Source organism: Jaculus jaculus, chromosome 12, assembly GCF_020740685.1.
Source record: "Jaculus jaculus isolate mJacJac1 chromosome 12, mJacJac1.mat.Y.cur, whole genome shotgun sequence".
Classification (NCBI taxonomy): domain Eukaryota; kingdom Metazoa; phylum Chordata; class Mammalia; order Rodentia; family Dipodidae; genus Jaculus; species Jaculus jaculus.
The window spans coordinates 88,968,103-88,980,178 of record NC_059113.1 but is presented as its reverse complement, the minus strand read 5'-3'; the positions used below and the strand labels follow the sequence as shown (position 1 = coordinate 88,980,178).

General features: G+C 44.7%; 1 protein-coding gene and 1 pseudogene across 1 annotated transcript in view; both read left to right on the top strand.

Annotated features, from left to right (window-relative positions):
- Window positions 1–10,155, top strand: part of Tbc1d9 (TBC1 domain family member 9) — a 148,333-nt gene extending 138,178 nt beyond the window's left edge. Inside the window, exons 19-21 of the mRNA XM_045131032.1 lie at window positions 941–1,015; window positions 1,104–1,207; window positions 8,029–10,155. Of these exons, the coding sequence (XP_044986967.1) occupies window positions 941–1,015; window positions 1,104–1,207; window positions 8,029–8,751 (902 nt within the window). The 3' untranslated portion in view covers window positions 8,752–10,155. The remainder of the gene's footprint in view (window positions 1–940; window positions 1,016–1,103; window positions 1,208–8,028) is intronic.
- LOC123453942 lies at window positions 5,697–5,777 on the top strand (annotated as a pseudogene).
- Window positions 10,156–12,076: the final 1,921 nt, after the last annotated feature.

Sequence of the window (12,076 nt, the reverse complement as noted above, 5' to 3'; positions counted from 1 at the left end):
CATGTTGTCTTTCTGCCAGCAATACACTTTTGAGTTTCCCTCAAAGAGGGAAATTCCTGATCTTGATCAGGGCAAAAAAAAAAAAAAGAGAGAGATGTATAACATGCAAAGACGCTAATGTCAAAATCAGGGCAAAAAACCTCATTTGTTGGGGGAAATATTACTTTTTTTCTTTTAATAAATTCTGACGACTGCCTGATATTATCTCTTTAATTTCTAATTGTACAACTGAACTCCAGCTGTGAGAAAGAATTATGAGGAAAACTTAGAAATAAGATTGTCAGGTAAAATATGGGACATCCAGTAAACTTCAAATTTTAGCTACAAAATAAGTAAACGCCATGTAATATTAATATTGTGAAATTCAAACTTAAGTGGGTGTGTTAGTACTTTATTTCATATATATATATATTTGTTGTTGTTGTTAGCTAATCAGGCCATCTTGCCTGGAGGTTCTTCATTTTTCACCATGTTAAAAATCTGGCCAGGCGTCGTAGCTCACACTTTTAATCCCAGCATTTAGGAGGCAGAGGTAGGAGGATCACCATGAGTTCGAGGCCACCCTGAGACTATATAGTTAATTCTAGGTCAGCCTGGGCCAGAGTGAGACCCTACCTCGGAAAAACCAAACAACAACAACAAAAAAAAATATGTGGGCTGGAGAGATGGCTTAGCAGTTAAGGCACTTGCACGCAAAGCCAAAGGACCCAAGTTCATTTCCCCAGGACCACCCATGTAAGCCAGGTGTACAAGATGGTACATGTGTCTGGAGTTTGTTTACAGTTGCTAAAGGTCCTGGCACACCCTCTCTGACTCTCTCTCTCTCTCTCTTTCTCTGTCTGTCTTTCTCTCGGTCTAATGAAATACATAAATAAATAATTTTTAAAATATGTGGTGACATTCTGTGACACCCCTTTCTCCCTTCTGAACTTCTCTGCAGTTGTCGGGTTAGATAGCAGAAGCAAGCAAAGTGCAGATGACGGCTTTGTCACCGTGAGTCTGAAGCCAGACAAAGGTACACGTGTGTTTGTCTGTCTGTCTTCTGTTGGCTTAGCACTTTTCCATGACCTGCAAGCATTTACATCTTAACATTTGGCTTTTAGGGAAGAGGATGAATTCTCAAGACAATCGTAATTATCTCAGACTTTGGACTGCAGAAAATAAATCTAAGTCAAAAACTGTGAAAGATTTACCCAAGCTGAATCAGGTGAGAGACCATTGGTTCCAGCCATACGTTAATGTAGAGAAAATTCCCCTTGAGGGTAATGGCAAATCGGGGGCACTTAATTTGTATTTGTTTGGATTTTTCTCGCATTTTTTTAATTAATAATTTCTTTACTTACAGACAATAAATGATAATTCCCTCCCCTGCCCCACTTACCCCTTCTACCCTCCATCATATCCCCTCCCTCTCTCCATTAGTCTCTCTTTTATTTTGATGTCATCCTCTTTTCCTCCCATTATGAGGGTCTTGTGAAGGTCTTGCTAGGCCCTGCAAGGTCGTTGGGTATAGAGGCCAATTTCTGTCTGGATAATTGCATTATAAGCAGTCCTACCCTTCCTATGGCTCTTAGATTCTTTCTCCCACCACTTCAGCAATGGATCCTGAGCCTTGGAGGATGTGATGGAGATGTTTCAATGCCCAACACTTCTCTGTCCCTTCTCAGCACTATGGTGCCTTTTGGGTCATCCCAGTGGTCACCACCATCTGAAAAGAGAAACTTCTGTAACCAAAAGTGAGAGTAGCATTAATATGTGGATATGAACATCAAATGAAGTGCTTACAGGGCAATTTGGTGAGCATAATATATGCATTTAGCCAGACAAGAGCAGGCATTAAACCCCTAAGGTTCATGAGCTCCCCCAGCATAGGTTTTTCATGAAGTTTGCAGTAGCAGGCATGTATTCCATCTCACAGAGCAGGCCTCCAGTCCAATTAGAGCAGTTGGTTCCCCCCAGAGAAGACATGCCACTATTGTACCTGTTCGATCATTTGGCCTGGCTGGCCAAACTTGAGGCTTCCAGTGTCCACTGTTTTCACCACTGATGACTCCTGTCTCCCATAAGGCTGCATGCAGTACAGCTTTTTCCAGTTTTCTGTCACCTGGTCTACAAGGAGAAGGTTATTGGCTCAGCCCCAGCTTGGTTCCTCAGTGACCTTGCCACCCAGGCATGTGGCGTCTTCAGCAATAGGGTCTTTCCATCTGTTTCTGGTGGGAAATCAAGAGCCTTGGCCTTGCCTATAATGTTTTGGGAGCAACAGGGACCTCCTTGGCTAACAAGTCACTGGAAGATATACCATCCCTGTCACTGAAAATTTTCTAGTAACAATCTATGGTTTCTGGATGTATCATTATCTAAAAAAGTAGGTTTTCATATGTCTTATTTATAATATCTTGAATTTTGATTGACCCTCAGCCCCCACCCTTTTATGCAATCTTTTCCCCTGGCCTTGCTTAGGCCATTCCACTCCCTGTAATCTGCTCTTCTACTTACATATATACAATACCATCCCCTTAAGTCCTCCCCTCTCCTCTCTCCCTTAGAGCCTTTTTCTAGCTTACATTTGTCTATACATTTGTAGCTAGGATCTACATATGAGAGAGAACATACGACATTTGGCTTTCTGGCCTGGGTTACCTCACTTAGTATAATCCTTTCCAGATCCATCCATTTCCCTGAAAATTTCATAATTTCATTTTTCTTTACCACTGAATAGAAGTCCATTGTACAAATGTACCACCTCTTTATTATCCATTCTAATGTGGAGGGACATCTAGGCTGGTTCCATTTCCTAGCTACTGTGAATAGAGCAGCAATAAACATAGTTGGGCAAGTATATCTAAGTTGGTGAGAAGAGTCCTCAGGATATATGCCTAGGAGTGCTATAGTTGGGTCATATGGTAAATCTATTTTTAGCTGTCTCAAGAACCTCCACATTGGGGCTGAAGAGATGGCTTAGTGGTTAAGGCGTTTACCTGCAAAGCCAAAGGATCCTGGTTCTATGCTGCAGTACCCACATAAGCCAGATGCACACGAGGGCACATGCATCTGGAGTTCATTTGCAATGGCTGGAGGCCCTGGCATGCCCAGTCTCTTTCTCTCTCTCTGTCAAATAAATAAATTATATATGTATCTCCACACTGATTTCCACAACAGCTGTACCAGACTACATTCCGGTCAATAGTGTAGAAAGGTCCCTCTTTTCCCACATCCTCACCAACATTTATTGTCATTTTATTTGTTTAGGTTTTTGGGGGGGTTAGGGTTTTTCTTGGGGGGGGTCAAGGTAGGGTCTCACACTAGTAGTCCAGGCTAACCTGGCATTCATTATGTAGTCTCAGGGTGGCCTCGAACTCATGGCGATCCTGGGTGTGTCTGGCTTATTTGGGACCTAGAGAGTTGAACATGAGTACTTAGGCTTTGCAGGCAAGCACTTTAACCAGTAAGCCATCTCTCCGGGCCCTGGATTGTTTTATGGCTTTTTTTTTTTTTTTTTTTTTTTGAGATGGGATCTTATGTAGACCATGCTGACTCAAACTTGCTTGAATTTCTGATACCCCTGCCTCCACAGCCTCAGCGCTGGGACCAGAGGTGTGTGTTGTCACTCCCAGTTTATATGAATCCAGAGTTTCATGAATGCTGGGCAAGCGCTCTACCAACTGGCCTACATCCCTGGCCCCTGTTTTGATCTGTTTATATTACATTACAAATATGCTCATGTAATGAGGTGCTAGGGGTTCAGGAAAGCTTTGAACCCTAAACTCGAGGTCCATGTCTAATTTTCATCAAAGAATTGAATAAGACTGAGAAGGATACTTACTAAATTGTTATATTTATTTAGGGAAGTATACAACCAAGGAAAGCCACCCATGTGGTTTGTGGGCCTGTTAAAAACCATAGAAGGGCTGGCCTTTAATCCCAGTACTCAGGAAGCAAAGGTAGGAGGATCGCCACAAGTTCAAAGCCACCCGGAGACTACATAGTGAATTCCAAATCAGCCTGGACTAGGGTGAAACCCTTCCTCCAAAATACCAAAAATAAAGAAACATAGAGGGGACAGAAAAGAAAGAACAAAGAGCTCATGTCATGTAGAGAAAGAGCCAGTGGGAAAAGCAAGGGCCAGGGGGCTCTCCCCTTAGCTCCGCCCACAGAGAGGAGGGGAGCTCACCAGCAGCTCAGAGGCATTGTTCTCCCCTTGCAAACTGTATGTATAACATTTTGGTAGTGGGCCCTACCTTCCAGCTCAGGTGAGCTGAGGGACAGCTGATTGGTTTGGGCTAAGGGCTGTCTCAGGAAGAGGCTGGCCATGATGCCCAGTTTGGAAGCTGAACTTGACCACCCACAATGTTAAAAATTAGATTCCGGGCGTGGTGGCGCACACCTTTAATCCCAGCACTCGGGAGGCAGAGGTAGGAGGATCGCTGAGAGTTCGAGCCCACCCTGAGACTACAGAGTGAATTTCAGGTCAGCCAGAGCCAGGATTTAAACCCTAGGAGAGACCTCCCTCCCAGGAGGGGCCAAAGTTATTTTTGAAAAACTCAGATCCTTTAGGGAGAGATAAGAATCCAGATCATCCTTTGATCTCTGGCAAATGGAGACTGCAAGAATAGGCACTTGTTTTTTACTTTCAGGGGCCCAGTCACCCTAACTGCCTAAAAGAGCTACCTGACTCCTCCCTCAGTTGTGGGGGAAAAAAAATCTCAAGGAAAATTAAAACCATCAAATACTCAATGTTGAAAATACACCCATCTCACTCCAGTCATTAAAAGTGTATTCTTTTTTTCAACGTTTTAAAATTAATTTATTTAGTATTTTTATTGAGACTGAGAGAAGGGGAGAGAGAGAAAGAGTGGGCACTCTAGGGCCTCTAAAGACTGCAAAGAAACTCCAGACACGTGTGCCACCTTGTGCATCTGGCTTATGTGGGACCTAGAGAATTGAACCTGGGTCCTTAGTCTTCACAGGCAAGTACCTTAACCACTAAGCTATCCCTCCATGCCTAAAAGTGTATTCTGATAACGCAAAAAAGTTAGGCCCATACTGTTTTCATATCACTGTGCTTAGCTATGAAAATAACTGACACATTTTCCTTGAACAACTGAGGTGCAGTGAGGGAGACTTACAACTTGGGACTGAAATGCTTAGATTCCGGCAGAGGAGCGCTACAGCACATTGGGCTGTGGGTGACGGCATTACCTCTGTCTAGGACTGTGAGGACGTTTGTCACGGGAAATCCAAGCTGAAAGTCTATAAACCTGTATAGGTTGTAAAAGAGATTAGCCTAAAATTTCCTTAAGATACTTCAACAAGACTGAGATGAACTTTCAGACCAGACACAGTTATGGAGGAAGGGATATTTATTGAAGCTTACAGATCCAGGGGAAGTTCCATAATGGCAGAAGAAGCTGGCCTGCCTTCACAGGACCAAGCAGAGAGAGAGAGAAGCACAAGCCAAAAGCCACACAGCACAGCACACTTCGGGAACTCCAGCTAGGCACACTTGGCATATCTTTAGATTCAAATCTGAAACCCACCACCACACCTTAAGATCCATCCAGTGACACTGCCTCCAGCCAGGTGGCTGCAGATGCAAACTATAAACAAATAAAAAACTGAATATCTTGGGGTCCATCTATTCAAACCACCACACCTGTATAGATTGTAAACGAGATCAGCCTAAAATTTCCTTAAGAGCGGCGCCACAGTACGCGCTCGCGCATAACTGGGGCTGCTTGGCCCGCCGCGGGCGGCCCCTTTAACCGCGAGCCACATCGCCGTTCCAGGGCCTGGAGGGGGCAGGCGGTGTTCACTCAGGGCTAAAGTGCCCAGGGCGCGCGTATTCGCACGCTTTTCCCTTCCACAACATGTCCGCTGGCCTGGGTGATTTCCAACCCAACTGGGATGTGCGATCAGGTTGGAAGTTGGATTGGACAGGAGCTTCATACTTACTTGAAAGAGAAAGGCACATGGAGAATGGACGCGACAGGGCCTTTGGTCCACAAACTCACTCCAGATGCATTCGCCGCCTAGGGTACTGGGGAATCGAACCTAGGCTCCTTGACTTTTGCAAGCGCCTTAACCGTTAAGCCACCTCAGCCCAAACATAACTTGAAACCAAGTGTATGGGCAGTGACTCGGGTCTGTAATTAACCACCCTTGGCAGGCAGTTTGTGGGAACCCTGATGGAAAAGGAGGGGAAAGGCTGACCATGTGCTCAGTGGTCGAGTGATGCCCTGATGGGCGAGATCCATTTGGATAAGCTACCTAAATTAATGTTTGATTAACCGCAGGTTGTTAAACATTACATTAGACTTAAAAATACAGGTTTTTAGCTAAAAAAAAAAAAAAAAAAAAAAAAAAAATTTCCTTAAGATACTATAACCAGAAGAGAAAGAATCAGTGGCGGGGGAGGAGGACGTGGTAGGAATTTCAATACTAGGTAGTGAGCTCAGGGCCAGCCTGAGATACACAATGAAGCCCTGTATCAAAACAAAGCCACCAAGGCATAAAGGAATGAAGCAAAATATGGCACAGTCGTTCTTGACTCTAGACAATGAGTCCATGAAAGTTTTATCTTCAGTATTTTTTTTTTTTTTTAAATTTTGGCGGATTCAAGGTAGAGTCTCACTTGCTCTAGCCCAGCCTGCCCTGGAGTTCACTATGTCGTCTCAGGCTGGCCTCAGACTCCCAGCAATCCTCTTACCTCTGCCTTCCAAGTGCTGGGATTAAAAAGGTATATGCCAGGGCTGGAGAGATGGCTTAGCGGTTAAGTGCTTGCCTATGAAGCCTAAGAACCCCAGTTCGAGGCTCCATTCCCCAGGACCCACGTTAGCCAGATGCACAAGGGGCACATGCATCTTGAGTTCATTTGCAGTGGCTGGAGGCCCTGGCGCGCCCATTCAATCTCAATCTCTCTCTCTCTCTCTCTCTCTCTCTCTCTCTCTTTCTCTCTGCCACTCTCAAATAAATATATAAAAATAAACTAAAAAAATTTAAAAATAAAGGTGTATGCCACCATGAAAGTTTTTGTTTCACTCATTCTACTTTCATGGATGCTTAAAATTAAAAAAGAGGCTGGGAATGGTGGCGCACGCCTTTAATCCCAGCACTTTGGAGGCAGAGGTAGGAGGATCGTCATGAGTTCAGGACCACCCTGAGACATAGTGAATTCCAGGTCAGCCTGAGCTAGAGTGAGAACCTACCTCATCCCCCCACAAAAAAAAAAGCATGAAAACCTGAGCTCAGGTTCCCAGCACCCATGTAAAATGCCTGGCATGGTAGAACCCACGTGTAATCCTAGTGTTGAGGAGGCAGAGATAGGAGGGTCGCTAAGTCTTGATTGATAGTCTAATCAGTGAGCTCCAGGTTCAGTGAGAGACTCTGTCTCAAAAAACAATGTAGTGGACTGGAGAGATGGCTTAGCAGTTAAGGCACTTACCTACAAAGCCAAAGCACCCAAGTTCGATTCCCGAGGACACACGTTAGCCAGATGCACAAAGTGGCACATGCATCTGGAGTTTATTTGCTGGCTGAAGGCCCTGGTACACCCAATCTCTCTCTCCCTAGCTCTATAAAAGAAAAATAAACAAGAGAAAAGAATGTAGTGATAGAGGGCTCACTTGCGTACATGTGTCTACACACAAACATGTATGCACACACATGCAAAAAATAAAATAAAATAAATAGAAATACCAATAGAGAAACCAATAATAACCTGGCCACTCGTCCTCCATAGAGCATTCTGAAGGGATTTTCAGAAGTTGTGATTTAAATGGCTTTTCAATCCTGCCTGTTTGCTCTCCACAAGACTTCACGTCCTTAGCACATGGGAGGTCGGGGAGAGGGGGGCAGTGTGGTAGGATCCCTTGCTGCTGCAAATGAACGTCTGCCTGGCTTTAGGCAGGTGGCTAAGGAATTGAACCCAGGGCTGGCTGGCAGACTTTGCAAGCAAGTGCCCCTGACTGCTGAGCTGTCTCCCCGTGGCCTGATGTCGTGTTCTTTGCTGCTCCCCCACCTGCTTTTCAGGGGCAGTTCATCGAGCTGTGTAAGACCATGTATAACATGTTCAGCGAAGACCCCAATGAGCAGGAGCTGTACCACGCCACGGCCGCAGTGACCAGCCTCCTGCTGGAGATCGGGGAGGTGGGCAAGCTCTTCATTCCACATCCTGCCAAGGAGAGCGGGGGCACAGGCAGTGGGCCGCTCTGCAGCCAGGGCATGCCAGGCATGCTCTTCCCCAAAAAGGGCTCCAGCCAGCCTTACACGGTGGAGTCCACGGAGCCACTCCCGGGCAGCCTGCCAGCTGACAGTGAGGAGCACTCCCTTGGGGGACAGATGGAGGACATCAAGCTCGAGGACTCCTCGCCCCGGGACAATGGCGCCTGTTCCTCCATGCTCATCTCCGACGACGACACCAAGGATGACAGCTCCATGTCCTCCTACTCGGTGCTGAGTGCAGGGTCCCATGAGGAGGACAAGCTGCAGTGTGAGGACATCGGGGAGGACACAGTCCTGGTGCGCAGTGGCCAGAGCACAGCGGCCCTGCCCCAGAGCTCCAGCCTGGACCGCGACTGGGCCATCACGTTTGAGCAGTTCCTGGCCTCGCTCTTGACAGAACCCGCCCTCGTGAAGTACTTTGACAAACCCGTGTGCATGATGACAAGGATCACCGGTGCAAAAAACACCCGGATGCTGGGCAAACCCCTCACCTCAGCCAGTGACTATGAGATCTCTGCTATGTCTGGCTAACCCAGGTGGCTACTCCCCTGGGGAGGGGTGGCAGGGAGGGGAGGAAGGGTTTTTTTATGTTCTGTGTTGGGGTTCCTTTTCTTTTAAATTAAATATTTATTAGTACCTGGCTTGAAGCCTAGGTTTTCATAATGTAATACAATATTAAACACCTCCATGTAAGTTGCAGTGCCCTCTGCTGGGGGGAGACGGGGCTGCCGGTATACAGTTTATTCAGTGAATTCTTCCCCCCAAAGGACAAATCTGTGATGTGTATATTATAACTTACTCTTACTGTTGAGCTGAGCTACATCCATGGTTTGAAACTAATGCAATGCTGTTTAATGTTAATGCTGTCTTGTTTGTACAGTGGGGCTTTGAAATAACTTTAGAGCTGTGAGGAAAATGGAATGTCTCAGACATGAGACTGATCTTAGAAGGAAAAAAGTATTGTCAGCTGGAATAAACATTTTACCACTTCAGCAAGAATTATAAAAAATATTTTTTAAATTTTGAAATATATTTCATAAATGTTCTATTCAAAAGTCATACTCTCTATATGTTTCCCTTCAAGGGAAGAACGTTAGGATCCCCAACAATTATGAACATTTAAATGATTTTTACATGATGGTAGAATCCCATTCTTGATCCACAGACGGCACCCAATTGATAACTTCCTTCCAGTTGTGTATGTCAGCTGGCCAGAGTCACCAAAGTGAGTGACCTGAAAATCGGAATGTGACAGCAGAAAGGACAGAGGCTCATCTCTTTCTGTTTATTTATTTGTGTCTTGTTTGTTTGGAGGAAGAGTAAAAGTACTGAGGCTCTGGATACTGGGTTTTTTGCTTCTTGTTCCTTATTGCAAATAAAGCAAAAAAAATTATAAATAAATAAATAGAACCATAAACGTGGCCATTTCCATACTCTCCATAGACTCAAATATTATACCATGTATCGCTTCCCTCCATCTTCCCATTAAATCAATGTAGAGCTGATAGAAACCGAGAAGAACGTCTGCAAGCTAGCGTACCTAGATCTTTTTAAACAGAACTTGTCACTTTATAGAGAAGAATCGTTTTATGCTGTCCATTTCCTGACCGGAGGTGGAAATGAAACTCGCACACCTGCACTTTGAATTCTTGCTTCTTTTGTAGTACCATGCGATCATCTTATTTTTTTACAGGAACTGGGAGACTTTCTCTTTTTGTTGGATTTACAATCATGTGCACTCTTTCTTTGCTTCTTATGAATACTCCTTTCAACGCATTCCCTAATTTTATTATACACTGTGTCCTCATTTTAGCTCATGCTGCTGTAACTTTTTTATTATTTAATTTACAGGATGATTTTTAAACTGTCAAATGAAGTAGTGTGAACCTCAAATGGGATAATGTGAACAAATAAAGGACTTCATATATGCCTTTTTATCTGTGTGCTTGAGTTCTGCCTCAGGCAACTGCATTTTTTTTAAAACAATTTCCTAGGGAAGAGCAACTATTTGGAGGAAGTAAATAAGATTTTATAGGGCTGGACAGATGGCTAAGCAGTTAAGGCACTTATCTGAGAAGCCTAAGGACCCAGGTTCAGTTCCCCAGTACCTACGTAAGCCAAATGCACAAGGTAGTACATGTGTCTGGAGTTTGTTTGCAATGGCTAGAGGCCCTGGTGCACCCATCCCCCCCCCCATCTCTTTCTCTCTCTATGATAAGTAACTAAATTTACAAAAAAAATAAGATATTAGGGGTGGAGAGATGGCTTAGCAGTTAAGGTGCTTGCTTGGGAAGCCTAAGAACCCATGTTGGCAGTGGCTGGAGGCTCTGATGTGCCCATTCACTCTGTCTGTCCCTCTCTCTCTCTCTCTCTCTCTCTGCTTGCAAATAAGTCCATAAATAAATAAATTTGTGAAATTTGATTCTAAGCTCAGAGGACGCTATCAGCTTGGAGCCCATCAACCCCAACCTCATTTGGCACCAATAGTCTCCTCCGCTCCTTCCTCCTGGTTAGAGAAGAGCCCAGCCCCTAACCCTCCAGCTTCCACATGTTCCTCACCATGGGTTTTTTTCCCTCCTGATGGTGAGAGAATTGATTCTATCCCTTCACCCACTTACCTAATGGTTCCTGACTTACCTGATCACCATTTCTGACTGAGAGGGCTGATCGTTCTCCATCTCTTCACTCGCCTCCTGGCTTTACTGCTGCCCCAAAACTTTTGGTGGGGGACACTTGTGGTTTTCAAGTTAATGAACCCAGTGAACTGTGATTATTAACTAGTTGGTTATAGCGACAGGTATTGAACCCATGGCCCCTGGCATGCCACTGAGCAGTACTCCCAACCCTATAACCTAATTTGTTTATTTTTGGTTTTGGTAGGGTTTCACTCTAGCTCAGGCTGACCTGGAATTCACTCTGTAGTCTCAGGGTGGCCTCAAACTCTCCGTGATCCTCCTACCTCTGCCTCCTGAGTGCTGGGATTAAAGGCGTGTGCCATCATGCCCGGCTCTAGAACTTAATTTTTAACTTTCTGCATGCTTAGATATATTGACTGTCCCTTATTAAAGTCATCTCCTGGGATAGCTCAATTGGCAAAGTGCTTGCCTAACAAAGTGCTTACCTCGCAAGAGGATCTGAGTTCAACCCGCAGTACCCACGTAAAACTGCAAGGCGAGGTGGCCTGCATCTGTCATCCCAGTGGTGAGAAGGCAGAGGAGGAAAGGTCCCTGGGACTTGCTGTGCAGCCTGGTGCATTTCACAGCCTCCCGTGTTTACTCCACATAAATTAATTTGAAAGTTAATTTAAGGTATAGTTCCAGCAATGGAAAGTCTAACTTGCCAGTATAAAGGGTCTCTATATTGTTACAGCTCAACACCTAGTCCACCAAGTGTGGCTTTCTGTGCCATGGGGACATCTCTCTCCCACAGGCTATTCACTAGCAACTAAGTTTTCCATGCTAGCAAACATACTTTAAAAATCATTAAGATGTTTCTAAGATTAAATGCGTTCAATTTACTGACTATCCACAAGTTACACTAAAGAAAAAAAAAAAGACATAAAAAGATAAACAACTTGCCTTAGGTCACAAAGAAAACAGAGCTGATTTCCAATACCATGATCTTTAATTTGTTATTTTGCCTTTTGATATGAATTTCACAGACTAAACACAAATCTGCCCTTCTGTCTGCCAGATTCTCAGATAAAGTGACATGTCAATGACACACTCCCAATCCCAAGCACTTTGGGCTTTGTCCTCCAAACTTTTTATCTACAACCTTCCGTAACCCGCTGGATCTCCACACGCACTGTTCCAGATGGTGTCTCTAATCAACGAGAGGCCTATGTTCAGCTCCA